This window comes from Periophthalmus magnuspinnatus, chromosome 4 (assembly GCF_009829125.3).
Source record: "Periophthalmus magnuspinnatus isolate fPerMag1 chromosome 4, fPerMag1.2.pri, whole genome shotgun sequence".
NCBI classification, from domain to species: Eukaryota; Metazoa; Chordata; class Actinopteri; order Gobiiformes; family Gobiidae; genus Periophthalmus; species Periophthalmus magnuspinnatus.
This window is the reverse complement of record NC_047129.1, coordinates 18,546,856-18,572,020: the sequence shown is the minus strand read 5'-3', so window position 1 is coordinate 18,572,020 and position 25,165 is coordinate 18,546,856. Positions and strand designations below refer to the sequence as shown.

Here is a 25,165-nt window from a genome sequence, read left to right as displayed (position 1 = left end):
CAAAGCTCAAAATGCTCTGTTCCACCTTATGATGTCATGAAGTGGTAGTTTTCAAGTTAACAGCTACATCTAAATGATTCTAGTTAAGGTGTGTGGAGTTTAAAAACACAGTGGAGCACTTCCTGTATTACCACTTGATGACATCACAAGGTGGAACAGAGTGTTTTCTGTTTGAGAGAAGAACTCTTTGGTGTGTTAAACATGTGTGAATGAAACAAAACACAACTCCAGGTCTGTTTGTGATGAGGAAACACAATTAGAGCAGTGATCATAAAATCGTGTAATATGGACTCTTTAAATCTGCCTTGTGTTTTGTATTTACTTAAAAACATTTATTAGCTTTAATACGAAGATAAAAACTGACACTGTGAGCATAGGAAAAGGATATGAAATTTATTTTTGGCCACTATAGCCAACCTGTAGAACTTGTTGGTACATGTTAATATATTTGAAGTATTATGTTTTGCTTCCACAGTTAATGTTGCTAATCCCACGCGGGTAATGGTTTTGCGTTCTAACTTTGTTTACGCCAAATTCCCTTCCTTTTGTCCTCTTTGTATCTCGCTCAGGCCCAGTGATATAAATGAATGGGGTTGTTCTGCGCGGGGTGGGATTTGATAAGGCATAAAAAAATGTACAGAGCGTCAGATGTTTGGAGTTAAGCATAACAGAGTCACATTGGCACGCACTCGCAACAAGTCTGCCATTCCTCTGCTCAGATAAAGATAAAACATATGGTTTGAGCCGCTTCCAGGCATACCTTTTCCTGACGATGAAACATGCTGATTATTATTATCACCGTGGGGAAAGCAGGAGCAGGGAATGGCATCGGAAAGCCACAAGATGTTCATAAAGATTCTTAAGAAATCAGTTTTAACAAATCTGGCGGGTGATGAAGATATGAGAACATGCCGGTGCACAACAGCAAACGAGAGAAACTTAAGATGTTGTGACTATGACTTTTAAGTGAACCATGAACGTTTGAGTACTTCTATATTGTTTTGCATTTGAGGTTTGAGTGCCACCTACCCCATATCCCCGCCCACAGCCCCGTACTTTGTTGCAGTTGTTTTAAAATATCAGACACCAGGTCACAAACAAAATTGTCATACAGACTATTTTTGTGCTATAGTTTTAAATCAGAACTTGGTAAAATAACTATAGAGAGTGCAGCCCGACCACAGCGCTAACACGGCAGCAGCGCTAACACGGTAATAGTCTAACACCACAACACAAGCGCTAACACACACTCTGTTTCCTCTGCATAATGATCCATGTGCTCAAAGGATGAGGTCTTTTTACAGGCCACTTTTACCCGAGTTATTTCAAAACATTAGTCTTAGTTAGTGATAAACTCGGGTTAAAAATATACAAAGGCTGATGGTTTATTTCTAAATCCTAGAAGAAAGTTCACTATAACAGGGACATTTGGCAGTTTGGTAGTTTGCTCTGTGCAGACAAGGAGTGAGGGAGAGAAGAAGGAGAGAAGGAGAGATGGAGAGAGAGAGAGAGAGAGAGAGGGGAAGAAAAGAAGAGAGAGGGAGAAAGAAGGAGAAAGGGAGAGAGAGGGAGAGAGGGTGAGGAGTGAAGGAGGGAGAGAGAAAGGGTGAGAGGGAGAGAGAGAGAGGAAGAGAAGGAGAAAGGGAGAGAAAGTGAGAGGGAGAGGTGAGAGGGAAAGAGGGTGAGTGGGAGAGAGGGAGAAGGTGAGGGGTGAAGGAGGGAGAGAGCATGAGAGGTGCAGGAGGGAGGGAGGGAGAGTGGATGAGGGGTAAAGGAGGGAGAGAGGGTGAGGGGGTGGAGGGAGAGAAGGAGGGAGGGAGACAGAGGGCTGAAGGAGGGAGGAAGAGGTGGAGAGGGAGAGGAGGAGGGACGGAGAGAGAGGGGGGTAAAGGAGGGAGGAAGAGGGGGAGAGGAGGAGGGAGGGAGAGAGAGAGGGGTGAAGGAGGGAGGAAGAGGGGGAGAGGAGGAGGGAGGGAGAGATTGAGGGGTGAATGAAGGAGGAAGAAGGGGAGAGGAGGAGGGAGGGAGAGAGAGGAGGAGGGAGGGAGGGAGAGAGAGGGGTGAAGGAGGGAGGAAGAGGGGGAGAGGAGGAGGGAGAGAGAGAGGGGTGAAGGAGGGAGGGGGGCAGGATGTTCTTGTTGAGCTTTGGCATGTTGTTGCCTTATACAGAGGCTCCACTGTGGAATGCGGCGTCATATCAGCGAGTGTGAGAGGGAGCGTGCGAGAGGGAGAGTGTGAGAGGGAAAGTGTGAGAGGGAGCGTGCGAGAGGGAGAGTGCGAGAGGGAGAGTGCGAGAGGGAGCGTGCGAGAGGGAGAGTGTGAGAGGGAGCGTGCGAGAGGGAGAGTGTGAGAGGGAGCGTGCGAGAGGGAGAGTGTGAGAGGGAAAGTGTGAGAGGGAGCGTGCAAGAGGGAGAGTGTGAGAGGGAGCGTGCGAGAGGGAGAGTGTGAGAGGGAGCGTGCGAGAGGGAGAGTGCGAGAGCGAGAGGGAGAGTGCGAGAGGGAGAGTGCGAGAGGGAGAGTGTGAGAGGGAGCGTGCGAGAGGGAGCGTGCGAGAGGGAGAGTGTGAGAGGGAAAGTGCGAGAGGGAGCGTGCGAGAGGGAGAGTGTGAGAGGGAGCGTGCGAGAGGGAGAGTGTGAGAGGGAGCGTGCGAGAGGGAGAGTGTGAGAGGGAAAGTGTGAGAGGGAGCGTGCGAGAGGGAGAGTGTGAGAGGGAAAGTGTGAGAGGGAGCGTGCGAGAGGGAGAGTGCGAGAGGGAGAGTGCGAGAGGGAGAGTGCGAGAGGGAGAGTGCGAGAGGGAGCGGGCGAGAGTGCGAGAGAGAGAGTGCGAGAGGGAGAGTGCGAGAGGGAGAGTGTGAGAGGGAGCGTGCGAGAGGGAGAGTGTGAGAGGGAGCGTGCGAGAGGGAGAGTGTGAGAGGGAGCGTGTGCGAGAGGGAGAGTGTGAGAGGGAAAGTGTGAGAGGGAGCGTGCGAGAGGGAGAGTGTGAGAGGGAGCGTGCGAGAGGGAGAGTGTGAGAGGGAGCGTGCGAGAGGGAGAGTGCGAGAGGGAGAGTGCGAGAGGGAGAGTGCGAGAGCGAGAGTGCGAGAGGGAGAGTGCGAGAGGGAGAGTGTGAGAGGGAGCGGGCGAGTGCAAGAGGGAGCGGGCGAGTGTGAGCGGGAGAAGGCGAAAACGAGCGAGTGTTGAAATCCAAACTGTCACTAAACACTTTTCCACTGATCACTGCTGTTCCATGTGACCTGTTATTATGGACTAACTGTGGATGTAACTCCAGGTTGTAGAGCGATTCTGCACCCGAAAAAGTCCCGTAGTGCACCTTTTAACTATTGTAACGCGTCGACGCTGCTTAGACGCTCCACTGGATCTTCAGACACACGTGCGGACTGTGTGTTTGGAATACCAGTGTGAGGTGACTGACCTAATGATTATCTGGACTTGTAATGTAACGCGACACTGGTTTTGTCTGCTTTCTCTGACCGAGTATAAAGTCAACACGCTGGTCTTTGCTCTGGTAATTAACAGCATATATCTTGTAAAACACTTGTTGTAAAATGGTGTGTGTCTTGGCCAAGTAAAGTGCTGGGGCTGCTTTTAAAACAGAGCACGGACTCATTAGGATTAAAATGTGAGCGCATTAAGCTGGTCTCTGTTCTCTGCTCGGGGCTGAGGATCATGTCGTTGGATTTACACTGAAGCTCACTGGAGGTTGCTGTAAATAGCTGCCATGAGGTAACGAGGGAGACTCTGCTACGGGGGACTTGTTTTGGAGTGAACTTTTCATTGAAGATTTGAACAGATGGAAAGTTTTGTAGCGTCAGGTGTTCAAGGCAAAATGATGACTGCTTATAAACAACTAGGGCTTCTGCATTATATTACATTTTCTTACGCTCATCTGGGCCGGGTCGCAGGGGCAGCTGTCTAAACAGGGACTTCCAGACTTTCCCCCACCCCAGGCACTTCCTCCAGCTCCTCCAGTGGGACGCCAAGACGTTCCCAGTCCCTGTTTCCCGTGGGACATGCCCAGAACATCTCCCCCTTAATACGTTGCTTTGGGTGAATTTTCAGAACAATAAAAGGAAACATCTAAATATATTACGTGTTAGCAGTTAATACCCTATAGAAGTAAAGTACTACCTCTTTGAGTGCTTTGTGTCTTTTAAAAAGCTTTGAGATTAAGGTAATTAAAATAACAGGTATTTGGAACAGATCCAGTGAGCCTGATTACTCAGCCTGCAGCCTGGAGCGTAAACCACACTCAAAGAGGAGACGCTCGCCACAAAGAGCTGTCCTGATGCCAACAACTGAGACTGAGAGAGGCTGGGAGAGAAAGACAGAGATGGAGAGAGAAAGAGAGAGGCAGAGAGAGACTGAGTGAGAGGCTGAGAGAGACTGAGTGAGAGGCTGAGAGAGAAAGAGAGAGGCTGAGAGAGAAAGAGAGATGGAGAGAGAAAGAGAGAGGCTGAGAGAGACTGAGTGAGAGGCTGAGAGAGAAAGAGAGAGGCAGAGAGAGACTGAGTGAGAGGCTGAGAGAGAAAGAGAGAGGCTGAGAGAGACTGAGTGAGAGGCTGAGACAGACGGACAGAGGCTGAGAGAGAAAGAGAGAGGCTGAGAGAGACAGGGAGAGGCTGACAGAGACTGAGGGAGACGGACAGAGGCTGAGAGAGACTGAGGGAGACTGAGAGAGAAAGAGAGAGGCTGAGAGAGGCTGAGAGAGACTGAGAGGCTGAAAGAGGCTGAAAGAGACTGAGAGAAGCTGAAAGAGATTGAGGGAGACAGAGAGGCTGAGAGGGGCTGAAAGAAACAGACTGAGAGAGACTGAGGGAGGCTGAGAGAGACTGAAAGAGACTGAGAGATGGAGAGAGGCTGAGAGAGCCTGAGGGAGACTAAGTGTTGACTTGTTGTTGCACATAAACATTGAACATTTGACACAAACCAACTTACTTTTAGCAACAAAACTTTATCCAAACTCTCCATTTCCACTTAACTGGAAGTGTTACTACTTAGTCAAACTCAATGATGATCTTGGTGTCATTATAATACTGCTTAGGGCGATGGAATTAATGGGATTTTAACTTGGATAATGACATAGATCAGTTAGTTTCAAATGGTCAGTGATCAGCTTGGGTTTTTTGGAGTGACAGGTCCAGAGCCAATCATCTACCAGTAAACGCTTGTGGTTTAGATGTTTGGAGTTCAAACTTAGGTCTGATTTCACATGTCTTTGTGTTAAATGTCACATATTAAAATTCTTGATTTTGTTTATGAAAATAGTATGGAAAGCCTTTTTTTTAAATTTGTATTTAACATGAAAATATGTGAATGTTTTGCCACATTACCCATCCCTGATCTTGTGTCCCGTGTTTTATTTTGAGTTGGTTTACCTATCGCCCATTAGCATAATAACATAATAATAATAGCATAATAAGAGACGGGGTTTCTTGTGGAGGTTGCATATGTATGACAAAACACAGATACGGCTTTAGTTTGGTTGCTCCACTGACCGACAAGTTGATGGTGCAAGTCCAGCTCCCACAAATGAATACTCTCATTGTGTCCTTGGGCAAGACACTTCTTAACCCATCTCGCTCCCTCTGAGTGACTTGAGGGTGGAAAAGCGCTGTATAAAAATTTGACCATTTACCATTTAGTTTAGCTGCTAAACTAAAAGACATGCATCATTCAACCAGTAGGGGGCAGAGTTAATCAGGGATGAGCAGTGATCAGTTAAATCTAGATAGCCAGTGTTATACTTCAGTCATACTTCTTGTTTAGGAAAAAAATGAGTATGCTATAGTTACGAAAATGATTATACTGTGTGTCTGACGTGCTTCTCTGGCTGGTCTCGTTTACAGGTGTGTTGAAGGACTACCTGCGTGAGTTGCCCTACCCTCTGATAAACAAACCTCTGTATGAAGCCGTGCTGGAGTCCATGGCTCTGAGGCCTCTGCGGATGGGGACTTCGGGATGTGAAAATGACCCGGCCGACTCAGAACACACTGTGGGTCTGCTCGACATCCTGCCTGACATCGAGAGGGTGAGTACGACTCACTGTATTTATAAATGGACATGGATAACCTGCTAACTGCCACGTTTAGGAGGTGAGCATGTGCGCGCTTCCGGCTCCATCAACTCTGACTCCAATTCACTTTCTGTTGAAAAACTGTAGCCCCTCTCTCTGTAACTGCTGCTGTCAGACTCGTCATTTTGGTCTTAAAATATATGAAACTTTGCAAACTTTTTCTTATTTCAATGTTTTTGTTTTCTGGTCAGTTTCTCTCTCAACATAGACTTTAACTCCCAAAAAATAGGCAAAAAAATAAAAAATTTTGACCCTTTCGTTAGTAAGATTTAGTTTGCTCAAATTCAAAACCACCTCTGTATTGTTTTTGTTTTTTTATTTGATGTAACCAAAATGAACCAAGAAATTTATACCTGCCTCAGTCAAATTTTCAAAGTTATGTCTCAAATATGTGTGATTTTGGCCATTTTGCACATAAACTACCTTATTTCGAATAGATTTTCTTCAATTCATGTAAATAAATAGAAGTTTCACATTGATACGTCTGAATCTATATAGTTTTTTCCTCCAGTGTTTTGCTTTACAACTATTAAAAATCACCTCAAAAACAAATCTCCTAAACATCTCATTTGAACCTTTCTGTATTAACATCATGATCCTTTTCATTCGAGCACATCCTGATGTTGAAGTATTGTCTGAATATCATTACCAAGGTAATGCAAAAAAAAATCTAGATAGTAGTTTTTGTCATTATTATCCACCCTTAAGTAAAACTACTGCTGATTGAAGCGACAAACACTGCCCCCAGTGGAGCAGAAGGGTATTGTTGTGGGACAGATAATAGCAGACCATAATGATAACTGTATCAATGAGTACTATTACACTGCACCAGCGTCGCATTAGACACTATTAGAGGTCGACCAAACTAACTCCTCTGTCATTTCCTCTACCACGAAATAATGCCACAAAGAGAAAGCCAGTTATTGCTTTTACAGGGATGTTCCACAGTATGGCATTAAACCTGTATATCTTGCATTTTTATTTATCTTTATTGATACAGGGAGAGCTCGATGAGAACACCAGACCCTCTTTTTCATGAGTGTCCTGTTAAAATACTCCTCCTCTCTCTCTCCTCCTTCCTCCCCCTGTTATGAAACAAAGGGTATTGATTCTATTATAGATGGGGTTTTTTTTAACTCTTATTTTAAGTAGGCTCACCTCTCCATAGACTTGACTCGAAGTGGCACTACCTCCCTAGCTCCCTATCAGATAGATCAGTCTAATGCCATACTGTGGAACATTGCAGTTAAAGATGTCTGTGTAATCCCTCAGTCGTTAAGGCAGATTCCATTACAAAAGAAAATTGAATTGTCAGCTGGAGGAGCTTCTTGGATGAGTGCTAAAATGCATTTATTCTTAAAACAGGCGACAGTGGCTCAGTTGGCAGAGTGTTCAACCTCTGATCTGAAGGTTGGTGGTTCAAAACCGGCTCTCGACATAAAAAAAGACATCATTGGTAGAGCGTTCCAGCTTCCCACAGATGAATACTGTCATTGTGACCATTTCTGTATGAATATGTGAGTGGTTTCTTAATTTAAAGTGCTAAAAATGTGACCATTTACCGTAACGTTCATCTAGTTAACACAATTTATTTTTCTTTTGCAATTCCAAACAGAGCAATAACCTCTCTATAGAGACAAACACTCTCCACCAGAAAAGTTACATAGTGCAAAATCTTGAATTTAACTGATGTGCTTTGTTGTTTTTGCTCTGTCAGATGACTCTACATAAGCTGCTGGACCACCTCAAGCTGGTTGCGTCTTATCAGGAGGTGAATAAAATGACCTGTCAGAACCTGGCCGTGTGCTTTGGGCCGGTGTTATTGAGCCAGCGACAGGAGGCCACCTGTCACTCAAACCGTGTCTTCATCGACTCGGAGGAGCTGGCCAGCGCTCTGCACTTCAAGAAGCATATCGAGGTCCTCCACTACCTCTTGCAGCTGTGGCCAGGTCAGTTCTATGTCCACCCACATGCAACAAGGAATACAACCAAACATGAACATCTGCTGGAGTTAAAACGCAGTGAATTCAGAATATTTGTGTTGTTTTAAAATGATTCTCACATTTTGACTTAAGATGAAAAATATGTTGAAAATTAGTAAGTAGAGAGTTTTTTTCAATTCAAATATGCAATGATATAAACAATAACACTGCAGGCTTAAGATTTTACATTCACATTCACTGGGTTTGTGTAATAATTTAACAAATTTGTATAAAATAAAAGGGATTGAAATACAACAAATTTGGGTTACTGGCTAGAAAATTGAATTACATTACAGCAATGGATATAATATTTTGATAGGATTAGGGTCAAGACTTTTTTTTTTTTTTGACGCAATATCTTTTTCAAAAACACCGAGAAGTATCTGTTTTGCATGAAGTTGTAGGTTAATATCAAGCTTTCTATTCACAAACAAAAGTATGTCATTCTAAAAGATTTTATTGTACGAGAGGTCCCAAGGAAGTAGTTTTGTTTTTGAGAGTCCCACATTGATGACTCACTGGGGAGAATTCTGTCCAAAATTTTGGCAAGAAATGTATTTCTTACACAAGAAATACATTTCTCTGAGACATTTACTTCAACAAAATAAAGATGTTGTCTTATATATTTATTTGTCAAGTAATAATCACTGCACATTCAAATTTTGGCCCAGTGTACGACTTGATTGCTCGGTAACACTCCTGGAATTCATGATGTCGTGATTTCCAACCAGGAAGTAAAATTTGAAACCTGGGGCAGTTTTTTGTAAGTTTTAGTAGAACCTTAAATATAATGTATTTAAGTGAAATAAGTAATCCAACCTACCAGATGCACTTTAAAATCATTTGAGAATATTTGTGTTGTTTTAACTTTCGGTGTAATGCTTCATTCGTCCAGTAGTGGTCCATGGGAGAAAAATCTGGACAATGTTTTTTAAATCTGAACATTTCAACTCTCATCAAAAGTCATTTACATTCTGTTGTTTAATTAATTTAGATGTGTTTAGTTACTTGGTCTAACTTGGAAAACTGGAGAGAAGTAGATTTGATAAATTATTTGTTAATTTAATTAGACTTTAAAGCTATTTATATCAATTTTGCTGAATATTTTTACTCTCGTACTGTTCTTGTACTTTGCGTTGAAACCGTAGACTGTGTAAAGAAGTGGACTAAGTGAGTGTGACGTCATCAACAGTGTCTGGCTCCGGTGAAACGAAGGCTAGCAGTTATAGCAGACAATTTGTAGCCATGTTGCATATGAGGAAGTATCATGAGTATCATAGCAACCAAAGAGCCAATCAGGAGTGACGCTGTTGAAGGTATTGCCCCTTAGCAGGGAGCAATGCTGTCAATCAAACCTGTTGCTAACACTAGTGGGAGCGACTTCGGGAAAAGATGATGCCTGATGGCGGCTAACAGGTTAGCGTTGTCTTTTCATACATACAGTCTAGGCTTGAAACTGTGATATTTTGTTCTCTTATTGTTCAATCAATTAAACTGCTTTTTTCTTACAACAAGAAAGAATAATAATTAATACTTCAACGAGTCCAACAATCTAAACCAACTAAATACTAAATACATAACTCCAAATGTATCAAAAGTGCTCAAATTATATTCTGAATTCACAATGAGTCACGTTCAGATACTGTTTTTTGCCGTCTGCAGGGTTGGTTTTCATAGTAGGAGTGTGTGTATCCGCATTCGCTTTGTGGTCTGGGTGCTAAAATCTGCCCCGCTTTGATCCTTGAAGTTGCCCACCTCTGGTCTGACACAGCTGATGGCTCGTGGTTACCATCTGTTGGCTTGAAACCGCAGAATCGTCCAATCAGAGCTCAGTATTCCAGTCCCAGTGTAAACCAAACTGTGAGGCGTGGCGTTGCGTCTTAAGATAAATCCAATAGCACCAACTTCATTCAACACTGTGCATTTGTCTGTCCTTCTGTCCAGCTGTCGTCTCGCTCTGACAAATGAAAGAGGGAACATACTGGACCGAACTGGGGATTAGGGAAACCACATGCAGCCAGATAGATAGAAACAACTGCTGTGTAAGCTGTTATACCGACGCTTGTACCTCAATCATTAAGAATCCCACTGACTTATAGGATCAGTGCACAACAACGCCCGGCACGCTTGCCGTTAGCATCACTACTTCCTGTCCAATTTCATTTGTACGAGGTTTTGTCTTTTGAGTCACGCTAAAATTAATAAATATTTAACATGTTGTCCACCTGCAGCTCCCCGTCCAGTGCCTCATCTTTAAACATGACACAAATAAAATGAATACTTGGAGAAAGAGGGACGTTTGTGTCTCAGTGCTAACGCTAATGTTAATTTTGTGTTATAATAATATTAAAACAACACCACAAACTGAAGTATTCTACATATAAAAATATTTGGGTACATTTTAATAGGTTGTTTTTTATGTTTTCTGATTTTAATTAAAGTGACTGTTAGCTTTGAGACGCAGTGAGCTAGCTTGTATGCTACTGTGCACAGAGCCTAGTTAGTTAATTTTAGAAAGGATGTGAGCTATACAATAACAAATGCCAATGACACAATACCATAAATCATGATAATCCCATTAAAAGCTTTTTCTGATTAAACCACATTGTAAATAAAACATGCAAGAAATAAATAATTAGCCCAACAGAAGCAGCACTATATGTAATGAGTCCTCGTTATGTTCATTTTTCAACCTTCTAATTATTATCGTACTGCACAATAGTGAGACAAAGTTCTTCTCTTTAAAAATAAAGGTTGTGATCAGCGAGGTGACAGCAGCTCCAGCTCAGTTGGTAGAATGTTTGTCCACTGATTGGAAGTTTGGTGGTTTAAATCCCGCTCTTGACATAAACATCATGGGTAGAGCGCTATCACCACAGTTTGGTAGGTCATTCCAGCTCTGAATGCTGTCGTTGTGTCCTTGGGCAAGACACTTCACCCCCTCACACACCAGTGTCTGCATACACTGGTGTTAGAATGGGTGAGGTGGAAGGTGGAAAAGTGCTATATATACCATTCAGTATGACCATTTACCATTTAGCTCATGTTTATATAAATCCTTTTATCATATAAATAGGGTTACGTTTGAAAAATAACCCGCAATACACGAAATCCGCGAAGTAGTCAGCTTTATTTTTTATAATTATTACATATATTTTGAGACTGTAAAACCCCTCACCACACACTTTATACACTTTTCTCACACAGGCATTAACATTTTCTCACATTTCTCTCTTGTTTAAACTCTCTCAAAGTTCAAACCTTCGTAGATGCCTTTGAACATTTCATCGACATTGTGGGTTTTGTCGGGGGGGGGGACTTGCAAACATACAGCACTTTAGAGTCACACTGCGATCCAATATTTATGTAAATTTGTCTGAACACATTCTGTTCTGTACAGGAGACACGGCACAGAGGAGACTGATTGACAATGGTCTACAGTCCTTTAGCCAATCAGGACGCAGAACACAAGGCACATTCATATGCTGTAAAAAAAAGCATGCAAAATTGCATTTTTTTTTTTTAAATCGCGATACACTGAGGCCGCGAAAGGTGAACCGCATTATAATGAGGGACAACTGTAAATAAATTGCAAATCGTAGTGTTTTTTAACTTCTTGCAGTAATAAACATACTCAAACCCAGATCTTCCTGTTAATCCATAGACTGTATATAAATCCCTGTAACTTTGAACTTTCACCAGATTTGCTGAACGATGTCTAGAGCAGCACTGACTCTATGTCTGGCTCTTTTCTGTCTAAACTTAACTACATCCTCCAGCTCCCACATTGGGACAATTTAGTGCTAACCACCACAGGCCCAGCACCCACCCCTTTGCTTTACATCCACTAAAACAAGGGAGATGACGTGCGGGTGGCAGCCCAATGAGGGACTTGTAAATCCCATAAGTGCAGACAGCTTAGTCAAGTGAAAGTGCTGCTTAAAAAGTGATTGTCAGTGACTTCCACAGTCGACAATTGTGGTTCGTAATGTTGTAGAGTTGTCAACACTGTTAAAACCATAGACTGTATATTTAAATGGACATAGCTAACCTGCTAGCTGCCGTGTTACAAATAGGACGTGTTCATGGGCGCATCTGGTTCCAGTTCACGTTACATTGAAAAACTGTGACTCCAAACACGATGGGTGACGTCACATTCACTTACTCCACTTCTTTATGGCCATGGTCAAAACCCAGATACACAACAGTCAATTTTCAATAATGAGGAATAGACTTACAGTGATAACAAAAACAACATAAAACAGTAGTACTTTGTTTTCTGTTCCCATGTGTCTTATATCTGTGTAATCCCTCAGTGCCCAGTAGGTTCCATAGTGGTTGATGGGCGTATACCAGTCTCATACTTCATCCTAAAACTTGTGTCCAGTTACAGAATTTTTTTATACTGGTGACAAAACTTGTATCTAGGTTTTTCCTCTTTGTTTACCATTTTCGGACGTCTTTCCTGCGTTGTGTGGGTTTGCGGTGCGGGACTCTTGGACTATAATTAAAGACATTCCAGACTTAACCTTAGCCCTCAGGTCCCAAAGCGTCACCCTAGCATTTCACAACCATTACGGGATATTTTCAGAGGCCTCTTCACACCTCTCACACGGCACCACTTACACTGCATTGTAGTCTTTGACCTAAACTGTGCCAAAACCTTATATTAAAACTACTAAATTGTGTGTGAACACCAGTGAGGCTCAACAGCAGCTGCCCATCAAGTCCATTTCTCATTCATTTTTCCTATGAAGTTTGAAACCTGCTAGAGGCTGATCAGCTCTATGGGAACTAATGAGCACAAGCATCATTTCATTCATTTATTATGTATTTCTGACACCTTATTAACCAAACTTTTTAAGTGTGAAAATCATTTTGCTGATTTTTAGGCTTTGAATGTGTTTTTCTGACAAAAAAAAAAAAAAAAAGGGATATTAGATATTGGATATTACAAAGTGCTTTACATCCAGGAACCAGTCACCCATTCACACCCATTGTAAGTGTCTTGCTCAAGGATACAACAACTGCATTCATTTGTGTGGGCTGGAATCGCACTGCCACTTAACCATCATTTGTGCTATCAATCATCATTTGTTAAGTGAATATGACCACTTAACCAATGATGTTTATGTTGAGAGTGGGATTTGAACCACCAAATCTTCAGATCAGTGGACAAACCAACTAAGCCACTGTTGCCTCATATAGCTGTTTAGCCTCTATTGCGCCTTTAAACTCTTAACGTATACGAGAAAATGAATGGAATGCACATTTCGTATTGCACTTTACAACAAAACTATGCAACTGTGTTGATGCTTTAAACAAAATTCAACTGTTTTCTATGACAATAACAATAAAATCTTGAATCTTGAAAATGGAAAAAAGGAAAAAAACAAACTGTTGATCTCCATAGTGACGACAACTCTTTAGTTTTAATTGTATGTTAGACTGTGTAATAAAAAACATAAAATTTGTCTTAATATAGTCAATTTGATATTATATTTTTTCAAAACAGGATTTACACTTACCTCTACTTGTGTGTAAAACATGTGTGAATGAAACAAAACACAACTGCAGGTCTGTTTGTGATGAGCACATACATCAGAAAATAGCGTAATATGGTCCCTTTAAACTCACGCCCTGCATTGTCTTCGTGTGCACGGCTAATAATTAAAATAATAAGTGAATCATGTCTAGAATGGAATAACAGTGTCTATTTAGAAGGATCAGCCTTGTTTGTTCTAGGTCATATGTGTTTTGGTTTGTAATCCCGGTGTAGTTAGATGGTTAGCGCTTTAGCCACTGTTTACGAATGAAAAATACAGCTATAAAAATTACAATTTGCAAATTAATGTATGTTTGGGGTAACGTTTTTGTCTATAACTCTTTGTCCTTTCCTAAAACAGTAAGCGAGCGCTAGCATCAACAAGTATAGATTCACAGACAGGTAACAGTGTGGGTTGGACTGGAGTGTTTTGTATAACTTATGTAGTATATGAGTATTTCTTAAGTAGTCAGTACATGAAAAAGAGATTATTATTGTTATAGTGATTATTGTTTAATCTTGGTTTGGTGTGGTTTGAGCTTGACGTCTCTGGCATGTGTATTGAAGTTAAAATGGCTGACAATACAAACACAAACATTAAAATTCCATTACATTTTTAAAAGCATGGTTTCAAATCTGTCTTTTACCGAATAAACATTAATAATTCATTTTTTCTTCTTTCATGTTTAGTTGTGGACCCCCAAGCCCAGCCAGCACAGCCCCCTGCAGAGACAGTGAGCCCAGCCTCCTCCGACGTCCTGTCTGCTCCTCCAATAAGGCGGAGGAAAGAGCGCCCCCAGGTGTTGAACTTCACAGACGCAGAGATGGCCGGTGTGCTGCGGCCTAAGCCAGGACGCTTGGACAGTCCCAGTAACCGCTACGCTGGTGACTGGAGCGGCTGCGGGGAGAACTACTTCCCTGTGGAGATGCTGCCCCCTGTGTGTCGGGAGGAGGCGGACTACGATGATGTGGCGTCAGAGGATAACGACGGTCCCACAGAGGAGAAAAGTGAGGACATGAATAATACGAGTGGGTCAGATCAGAGCTCAGAGTGTGTGGAGCAAGAACAGCCCCTGAGTGTGGAGACGGAAGCCGAGGAGGTGAAAGAAAAGGATCAGAGCCAGACTGAAGCCAACGCGGAGCAGCCCCCAGAGGAGCAGAGCCAGACTGAAGCAGACACAGAGCAAAGACTGCCCCCAGAGGACCGGCTGTGTGAGCACATCCTGCCCCCCCTCCCCAAGGAGCCCCAAGGGCACACTCCCCTCCCCAAAGAGCCCCGAGAGCACACGTACCAGGCCTACATGAAGATCCAGGACATCAGCCCAGTGCTTAGCAACAGAGTCAATCTGAGGGACCTGCAGGAGAGCATCGACACGCTCATCGGGAACCTGGAGCGAGAGCTCAACAAGAACAAGCTCAATGTGGGGTATTAACTCATCACAGTGTGGGGACTGTCTCTGCCCTCGTCACAGTGTGGGGACTGTCTCTGCCCTCGTCACAGTGTGGGGACTGTCCCTGCCCTCGTCACAGTGTGGGGACTGTCCCTGCCCTCGTCACAGTGTGGGGACTGTCTCTGCCCTCGTCACAGTGTGGGGACTGTCTCTGCCCTCGTCACAGTGTGGGGACTGTCTCTGCCCTCGTCACAGTGTGGGGACTGTCCCTGCCCTCGTCACAGTGTGGGGACTGTCACTGCCCTCGTCACAGTGTGGGGACTGTCTCTGCCCTCGTCACAGTGTGGGGACTGTCTCTGCCCTCGTCACAGTGCTGGGACCTGCTGCCTCTCATATCAGCCTCAGACAGCCCTCTGGTGAGTGTCGAGGAGCTGGGAGATAAAGCCACAGTGTTTCCATGGAGACAGACCTGGGACAGAGGCAGAGAGGTGCAGGAGGTGCTGCTACATAAACATGAGAAAAGGCACTTCTGTATCGGACCCATAGACATTCCAAACGTTCAGTGTGAGCTCCTCATGTCTTTGTTGTGTGTGTTCATGTTATTGTTGCTCTTCTTATTAGAAGAACCATTGACCCTTCAGGGGTTTAAAAGGTGCCTTAATTGTGTGAAGGTGGTACGTCAAGAGGAAAATCACCCTAAAACATCACCCTCTCCTTGAACACCAAGCTAATCACTGATCAATGATTCTTAAATATAAGATTTAAGTACGCCTGACACGATAACACATTTTGAAGTTCGATATATGTCTGAAAAATGTAAATAAGTAAATATTGATGATAAATGATAAAATTGCAACTAATTTATTCCACTTACATAATAAACACAACGGAATTTAAACCACAAAAAGTATTTTAAATCTACAGTAAGAATGAAACACTTTAGTACTAGTTTTTATCTGTAACGAGTCATAGAAGTTATTGATTCAAGATTCTATGGCTTAAATCTTATTGTATAGTCAAAAAATAACCAAAAACTTCCCACTACTGCAAAGAGTACACCAAAAGTACACTTGATAAATACTGTCCCCCAAAAATATTGTTCCAGCTTTCATATACTGAAGAAGATGACAGGCCTGGCTATAAGTACTGCAAATCTATTCCCAAAACGACTCAAATAGTGACAAGCCTAAAATATCAGTATCGCTCGTCACATGTTTTTGAAAGAAATTGAAATTCTGTCCTGTTTTTCATCTTTGTAAACAACATGTGACGGAACAGAACACGAGGAGAGGGTTGTGTTCTTGGGGTGAGTTTTCTCTAAAGGCAGCAGAGCTTTTTTAGTGAGGTATGAAACCGTAAATAATCTTCAACAGTGATGCACTTATGAGGCAGTGTGGGTTCTCATTATGGAGGAAGTACAGGAGAAACAGCTGCTGCCGTCAAACACAGCTCTAACATTACACGATCTCACAAACCCCTGAAAAACCCTCATGTTTCAGACTATTGTATAATGCTTAAATAGGATGTGTTGAATAAAACTCTCTAGAGGCTGTGCCCGAATGTCCACACTGTTCCCTACAGGGGGCGCTATTTAGGGGTCACACCATTTTTAGCGGTGTCCGAATGTCCAGTTGATGAGAAAGTAGTGCACTCAAAATTTCCCACAATGCACCTTGAAAAGTAGCGGACATCGGTCGTCACTAAACCGATCAATATAGACCACAATGCACTGCAGGAGTTGGAAAAAACGCAGCAGAGAGAGACAGGTTTTTAACTGGACACAACACGACTGAATGAAGCAGACAGAAGCGCTGGTTTATCTCAGTGTGGATCCTGATTATGAATAAAACACTCTTAAGTAAACCGTTTGGGCATCTGCTCAGGATGCCTCCTGGACACCACCTTAGGGAGGTGTTTCGGGCAGGTTCCAGGACATGCTGGAGGGACTGTGTCTCTCAGCTGGCCTGGGAATGCCTTTGGGTCTCACCGGAGGAGCTGGAGGACGTGTCTGAGGTGAGGGAAGCGTTAGCCGCTCATCTTAGCTTGAGCTGCTAACAGCGATAATTTCCACATCTCAAGAAAAAAAAAAAAAAGAATCCAGTCCTTTAATGTGAGATCTATCTTGACATAAAGTTGTGTGATTATTAGTCTTTAAATATTTGTGTCAGTCCAATCTGATCATTATTTATGACACAAATCAAGTTTTATAAGAGTTTAGCCTTTAAACTTTTTTCAACCAGACCCAGAGTCACATGACCAGGATGTAGTGAGCCGTGTGTTGGAATTATAGATTGTATATATAATTGGACATAGCTAACCTGCTAGCCACTGCGTTCCAAATAGGAAGTGATCATGGGCGCACATCGACTCTGGCTCCAATTCACTTTCTATTGAAAACTGTGTCGCCTCTCTCTGTAACTGCTGCTGTGAGACTCATCATTTTGGTCTTAAATGTTCGTATTAACCCGCTCTACATGATCCTGGGGTTTTTATTTCACTATTGTGTCTGTAAAACAAGATATGAACATTAATAACAGACAGATCTGGCACCTTCTTTCCCTGAGGTTGCTCCCACTAGCATTAGCAACAGGTCTGATTGACAGCAGTGCTAAGCACCCGCCCCCTGCTAGACCACCTCCACTTGGCTCTTGGGTTGCTATGATAGCCGCCTATGTAGTGAATGAGGGGTTAGGGGTTAGGGGAGACATTCGGACACAGCCTCTGTAATCTGGAGCCGCTTGCTAACCAGCCATCAGCTTTTTGAACCAATGTGACAAAATGTGAAGCACAATGTTTTGGAGTTTTCTTGCTGCCTAAAAAAGATATTTCAAGATCCAGGGATTCAGAATGATCAGTATTTAACCTCTATGTATATGTAAATAATTATCTATGTATTTGGAGTATATAATTTTACAGCTTATTAATGCAATTGTGTATTTAAGTACCTTTGTTGACCTCGTAGTGTTAGCGTTAGCCGCTTTTTGCTCTGTTAAGCTACATGTATGCCTGTATTTCGCTGTGCTCAAGTGTGCTAGCTGTAAAATAAATTATGCTCTTGCAGAAAAGTTGATATTTTTGTTATTTTCTGTATATATTCAACCTGTTTTTGTCGATGGTGTTGTGTAAAAGGTACAGTGCGGAACCTTGCATGGTCAAAAGCTTTACTGACGCATAAGGCAACTTCTCTGCCTTTGTAGCGGATATTTATATGTAAAGATTTTTTTTTATTTTACTATTTGTGTCTTGCAGTTATTGGAAGCGAAGCAAAAACGACTTTCGCCAACAGCATAGCCATTTCGTGTTGCTTTTTCACAATATTTCATTGTTTTTAAACTTGGTATGTAATCGTTAATGTGAATTTTGTGTTATCCAATCAAAAAGCTATACATTCCACCGCTACTTTTCCCGTTGCAGAAGCTACACTCGTCCATGTCCTTCGTGTTCTGGAGAATAAAAAGCCACATGGAAATTGCATTGCTCAACAGAAAACTGCTTTGTATTGATCTATGGTCCTAATAAAGTATATTATTTTACATTGAAACCTGAGCTGTGTGTGTTTGTCTATGCGTACAATTATACACAAGGTCAAGTGTCACCAACACAGTCCTCCACAAATCATCCTCTTAATGTATTCATATTTATACAGCCTTTTTTATTATGCCAGATGCCCTCCCTCACATGACCTCTAAGTAGTTTGTATGCACCACAAACACTATACAACTTTAAATGGGATTTCTTTGATTACTGAAGCTCCCACAGATGATAATTGCATTGCAGTGTCTAGAAAGTGAAGAGCTGAAATGGATTTTTGGTCGATATATATATATATATATATATATATATATATATATAGGCCTACACATTCTTCTTCTATTGCTATTCATGAGCTGTGCAATGACACCAAAACACATAGATTTTCTCCACATGTAGTCAGGAAAATAAGGCGCGTGCATCTTTGCTGAGACTGCTGCTACCACGGCAACCAAGCTCCAACTCATAGAAGTGGACGAAGTGAGTGACGTCACCCACAGTGTTCGCTCCAGTCAAATTAAGCTCATCGAGGCTAGCAGGTATAGCGGCAAACTTGGAGCCGAGTTCCATATTTGGAATCCAAACCAAGAGTATCATAGCAACAAACGAGCCAATCTGGAGCGAGGCTGTTGGTCCTTCCTTGCTTAGTAATGCTGGCAATCAAACCAGTTGATAAAGCTAGCGGGAGCAATCTCGGGGAAAGAAGGCACCTGATTTGTCTAATATTAATGTTCATATCTGGATTTACGGACACAATAGCAAAAATAAAAACATCAGGATCATGTAGAGCAGCTTAATATGAACATGTTAAGACCAAAATGATGAGTCTGACAGCAGCAGTTACAGAGAGAGGGGGCACAGTTTTTCAATGTAAAGTGAATTGTAGCCAGAGTCAATGGAGCTGGAAGTGCGCGCATGATCTCTTCCTATTTGTCATACTTCCCATTTATATATACAGTCTAAATAAAATTGGAATTCTCCTTTGCTCTGGCATCATTTTGCACATCCTGACATTACAGTACAGGCAGTAGTTCTTCCTCCTCCTCCTCTTCTTCCTCCTCCTCTCTCTTTGAAGTTACCTAAACCAGAGGTAATCCACCATAGAAAACTGAGAATATGCAAACCTCGTCCTGACCTACATTGTTCAGACATTTAAATGCACCATTTTAACACAGTGATTAACACAGTAAAATATGTGGAAGCTGTATACACAATATGTAGTACTGCTCAGTCAGAGTAAAAGCACTTTACTACTCCACTACTATTATTACTACTATTTACTATTACCAATAATAGGCCAAAATGAATGAATGAATGACTACTGCTGACAGTACTACATACTCCTCCACAGCTGGTACGACCCTACTACTACTACAGCTACCACTACTGCTACTACTGCTGCTGCTTCTTCTACTACTATGACTGTTAATAGTACTTGTGTAAAGGGCTTCAGCTGCTGTTTCATGTCTGCCTAATGTGACGGCACATTATATAAAGTTATAAATGAAGTACTCTTAATTGTTTATCTAACTGTTTATTTGACAAAAAAGTGCCATTTGCCAAAAATTATTGGATTAAAGTAAGGATTATTGTTTATGGTTGAGCAGTGTTATTTTTTTAAAAATCAGAATCAAAAACCTATCCCATATAAATGTAAAACTCAAAACTTTTTTGTTGTTTGTTTGTTTTTTGTTTTGTTTTTTTGTTTTTTTTTTTTTTGTGTGTGTTTTTAATAGTTAATGCATTTTATTTTATTATTTTATATTTTGTTATGTATTTTTCCTTTTTTGTAGTTTTAATTCTTCATGCATTTTATTATTATTTTTATATTTTGTTATGTGTTTTTTATGGTTTTAATTGTTTATGTATTTTTTTAATTTTACATTTTGTTATGTGTTTTTTTTTCTTTTTTGTGGTTTTAATTGTTAATTAATTAATTATTTTTATTATTTTTTTTCTCTGTTTTTACAAATGAACTCTTGAAATATTGTTACATAAATTCTCATTAGGCTGTAGTGCTCTTCCAGCTCTTGTCTGTTTTAATCTTCTGCCCACACAAAGCACAGCACATATTTTAACTTTCTCACGGCACAAGAACAGCTCTGACGGAAAAATATTTGATCCCAAACACGTCGTGCTTATGTTCCGATCCTATCTCTCTGTTATAACATCTCAAACTCTATTAACTGCCATCTTTGTTTTAACTAATGACACTTTTAATATGAGGAAACCGGACCGTGCTGCGACTCCTGCTTTTACACTGCAGAGAAATAAATCCGGGGAATTTGTGGGAATCTCCCGGAATGACTTTGTGCTACGGGGACATTCCCAAGAAGCAGATGGATTTAGCCAACCAATAAAATCTACTCACTGCTTTTTCAGCGAGGCCCACAAAACCAGCAGATTTGTAAATATCCTTTCTTAGACGACTATAGCTCGTACTTTCTAACTATATCAGCCGGTCAAACAGCACACATGGATTATTGTTGTGGTAACACATGAGTGAGTGAGTTTACTCGAGTAACTTTTTGAATAAACTGTATTTTTCAGATACTTTTTTACTTGTACTTGACAGACACTTTAATGACAATGTAGAATACTTTAAATAGCTGTGTTTCCTCGCGCCTGCAGACATGATTATAGTAAGTAAAAGTAGTATGTATGTATGTAGTAAGTATGAATTTTTATGTATCTGCACTTTACTTGAGCACATTTTAAAGTGGTACTTTTTACTTTTACTTCACTGCATTTCAGAGCAGTATCTGTACTTTCTGCTCCACTACATTTTTGAACTGGACTGAAAAGTAAAAGTATTTTTTTATGTTTGAGACCTGCTGAAAAGGCTGAGGTTGTTTTTTTTAAATGTGTACAATTTGAGCAAAACAAAAATATACAAATAAAAATAGATATCAAGATCAGAATCACTATGTTTGAAGCTTTATAAGTCCTCAAATAGACGTTAAGTAGGGGAGGGAGGGATGGAGAGTGAGATTGACAGGCGGATCGGTGCAGCGTCTGCAGTGATGCGGTCGCTGTATCGGTCCGTTGTGGTAAAGAAGGAGCTGAGCCGGAAGGCGAAGCTCTCGATTTACCGGTCAATCTATGTTCCTACCCTCACCCATGGTCATGAACTCTGGGTAATGACCGAAAGGACAAGATCGCGGATACAAGCGGCCGAAATGGGCTTCCTCCGCAGAGTGGCTGGGCGCTGGGAGCTCGGTCACACGGGAGGAGCCGCTGCTCCTACACGTTGAGAGGAACCAGTTGAGGTGGCTCGGGCATCTGCTCAGGATGCCTCCCTAGGGAGGTGTTCTGGGCATGTCCCACCGGGAGGAGGCCCCGGGGAAGACCCAGGACACGACTGCTGCCCCCGCGACCCGGCTCCGGATAAGCGGAAGAAAATGGATGGATGGATAGATACATTTTTAAACAAGTACTTTAATACTTTTACTTAAGTAGATTTTTTCATGTGATTTTTTTTTTTCTTTTTTGCTTCTGTATCTGTACTTTTACTTCAGTAACCAAATTGACCAACACTGCATTTTAGTTTATCAATTTTCTATCAACTATCATTTGAAAATACCAAAATATGTCTATTATTAATTAATGTTAACTTCTGTCCAATTACGTTTACTTCAAGATGTTTTCTCAAATACATTGTCATTACTATTATACTTGCATCACTTATTTTTCCATGTACTTTAGTATGTTTGTCATTTCTGTCACACATATAATCATAATATTATGTACATTTCATTTTAAAGAAGGACCCCCAGGAAGAGTAATTGACTCTTAAAGGTCCTATATTACACAAAACTGATTCCTGTGAGCTTTAAGCCATATTAATGCTGTTCCCTCCTCAAAAACAGATCTGGAGTTGTGTTTTGTTTCATTCACACATGTTTGAGTAACACTTTATTATTAGTCTGTCTATATCTCCAAAGCTGAAAACACTCTGTTCCACCTTGTGATGTCATGAAGTGGTAGTTTTCGAGCTAACAGCTCCTTTTACCTTCTGTAGAGATTGGTAATTCCAGGGCTGAAATCATCCAAATGATTCTAGTGAAGGTGTGTGGAGTTTAAAACACAGTTGAGCACTTCCTGTATTACCACATGATGACATCACAAGATGGAACAGAGTGCTTTCCGTTTGACAGAAGAATTCAATCAAAATATGCAGAGTATGTGTGTTAAACATGTGTGAATGAAACAAAACACAACTCCAGGTCTGTTTGTGATAAGGAAAATATACTTGGATATTATTATTATTTCAACCTCTTGGTAGAATTTTAAGACCAAAATGATGAGTCTGACAGCAGTAGTTACAGAGAGAGGGGCCACAGTTTTTCATTGTAAAGTGAATTGGAGCCGATGGAGCCAGAAGTGCGCCCATGATCACTTCCTATCTGGAACGCGGTGGCTAGCAGGTTAGCTATGTCCATTTATATATGCAGTCTATGGATTTATATCAAAAGCTGCTCTCTCGTCTTATCAGTTCTTGATTCTGACCAAACGTCTTAGATCCATTTCAATACATCTCAGTGCTCTCCTTTTCAAATTACATCGTGCGTAAAGAGTTGTGTTAACTTTTCAAAATAAAAGCCCCAAACTGATACAAATCTCTGGCACTGCTCGTGAGAACACAGACCTGCCTTTCAGCACTTGGACTAAATGGTTTTCAATCTTGTTTGATGTCTCTGCGGTTACCGTAGGCTCACATCATTTTTTTTTAAGTTGCCGTAGACAGATTTGTGTTGTCTTTATGGTACAGAATGTTCCCAATCCGAGTTTCTTCCCCGCGGCACTGTTTTATGCACATTACTGACAAAAAACTGCGTGAACGTGAAGAAATGCCTCCTTTTGAAACTGAGCCAAATTCTTTTCTAACGGTTTAAAAAAGTATATAATTTAAACAGACAGACTATAATGTTCTCGTCTGTCAGCCCAGTGTGAGCGTCGTATACAGAGATGGAAAAATACACTTGTCTTTTGAAGTCTACCTTGAATGCGTATAGGTGTATAGTAAACGGGATCCAAAACAACACAATATTTCTCAAACCTGGACGGGGCAAAAATGGTTTTGGCCAAATTGCAAAATCCAGGTAGATTAAAGTCTTATATTGATTCATTCATAAACTGCACAGTCTTGACTTTATCTGGTAAACTGTATATACAAATGGACATAGCTAAAATGCTAGCCGCCGCAGACAAATCTGATACCTTCTTTGAAATTGGCCCCTATAGCGTCCTGCTGTTGTGTCCTTGGACAAGACACCTTACCTACCTTGCCTCCAGTGAAGAATCAAACTGTAAGATAGTAAAAAATAGTATGCAACAAAAAGTTACATAGCAGACCTTTAAGTTGCCGATTTAACTCCAAGCAAAGAGCACTTAAATCAGATCTAATTTGCAAAATGGACTTTTCAGAGCTTTTAAACATGTTATAGTTGTTCCTTTCTCATTTACTCTCTCAAAGTTGTATTTGGAGTGATTAATGTTTGAGTAATCTTTAATCATTTATTTTCAAGACGCCATTTTTCAGATGAACCACTGTACACGCCCACTGCGACGTACACACTTCCCTCTCCAACTTCATAGTCTTAATCGGTGATACTCTGTCGTAATGGTGAGTGTAGGTGCGGACCAAAGGATGCAGATCTTTATTTACAGTGGTCCCCCATTTATCGCGGGGGTTACATTCTAAAAATAACCCTCAACAGGCGACACCCGCAAGTAGTCAGTTTTATTTTTTACAATTATTCTATATGTTTTAAGGCTGTAAACCCCTCACCACACACTTTATATACAGGCATTAACATTGTCTCACATTTCTCTCTTGTTTAAACACTCTCAAAGTTCAAACCTTCGTAGGCACCTTTGTTGTGGAGAAACCTTACAAACATACAGCACTTCAGAGTCACACTGTGATTGAACATTTATGTAAATTTGACTAAACGCATTCTGTACTGTACAGGAGGACACAGAACACAATACACGTTCAGACGCTGTAAAAAAAGCATGCAAAATTGCTCTAAAAAAAATCCACGAAACAGCGAGGTCGTGAAAGGTGAACCGTGTTATAGTGAGGGACAACTGTACATGGTCCTGGTGTTTTGATTTAGCTATTATGTCCGTAAATCAAGATATGAACATTAATAACAGACAATATCAATGTTCATTCCATATTTGTGGACCTCTATTGCAGACACTGAAGCTGGTACATTTTAATTTTCTAAATTTCTCTTTTAACAGGGACTTTTACCTTGTATTGTGCTGATGAGAGGATGAGTGCAGTGGGATAAGGTCACACAATCGACTGTTTAGTTTGTAGACCACTCTATACATTATACAAGCATTGTGATATATATTACTTTCAGACAGCTTTAGGAGGCCATATCTGTGGAAGTTGGAATTTTTTGAAGAGTTTGGCAAGAACCAGGTGATTGCCATTATGGATTAGAAACTGGTTTCTCAAAAAGATGCAACAGGGCTTTTTGTGTCTGTCACACATATAGCTGGGTGTTACACGGACAGTATTCAGGTTAAAAAACACAATCACCAAACAAAAAGTCACACACTCTACATAATTATTATTTATTTTTATTTATTTTTTGTGGGCAGTAAACCTTCAAAATCTTGAAGCA

The 25,165-nt window shown here is 41.3% G+C and overlaps 1 protein-coding gene across 2 annotated transcripts in view; it reads left to right on the top strand.

Moving 5' to 3' along the window:
• The window catches only part of syde2 (synapse defective 1, Rho GTPase, homolog 2 (C. elegans)), an 82,810-nt gene extending 64,279 nt beyond the window's left edge, over nt 1-18,531 (top strand). For both annotated transcript variants that reach the window (XM_033964706.2, XM_033964705.2), the window contains exons 6-8: nt 5,846-6,027; nt 7,790-8,021; nt 14,290-18,531. In XM_033964706.2, the coding sequence (XP_033820597.1) occupies nt 5,846-6,027; nt 7,790-8,021; nt 14,290-15,032 (1,157 nt within the window). In that variant the 3' untranslated portion in view covers nt 15,033-18,531. The remainder of the gene's footprint in view (nt 1-5,845; nt 6,028-7,789; nt 8,022-14,289) is intronic.
• The last annotated feature ends 6,634 nt before the right edge of the window (nt 18,532-25,165 follow it).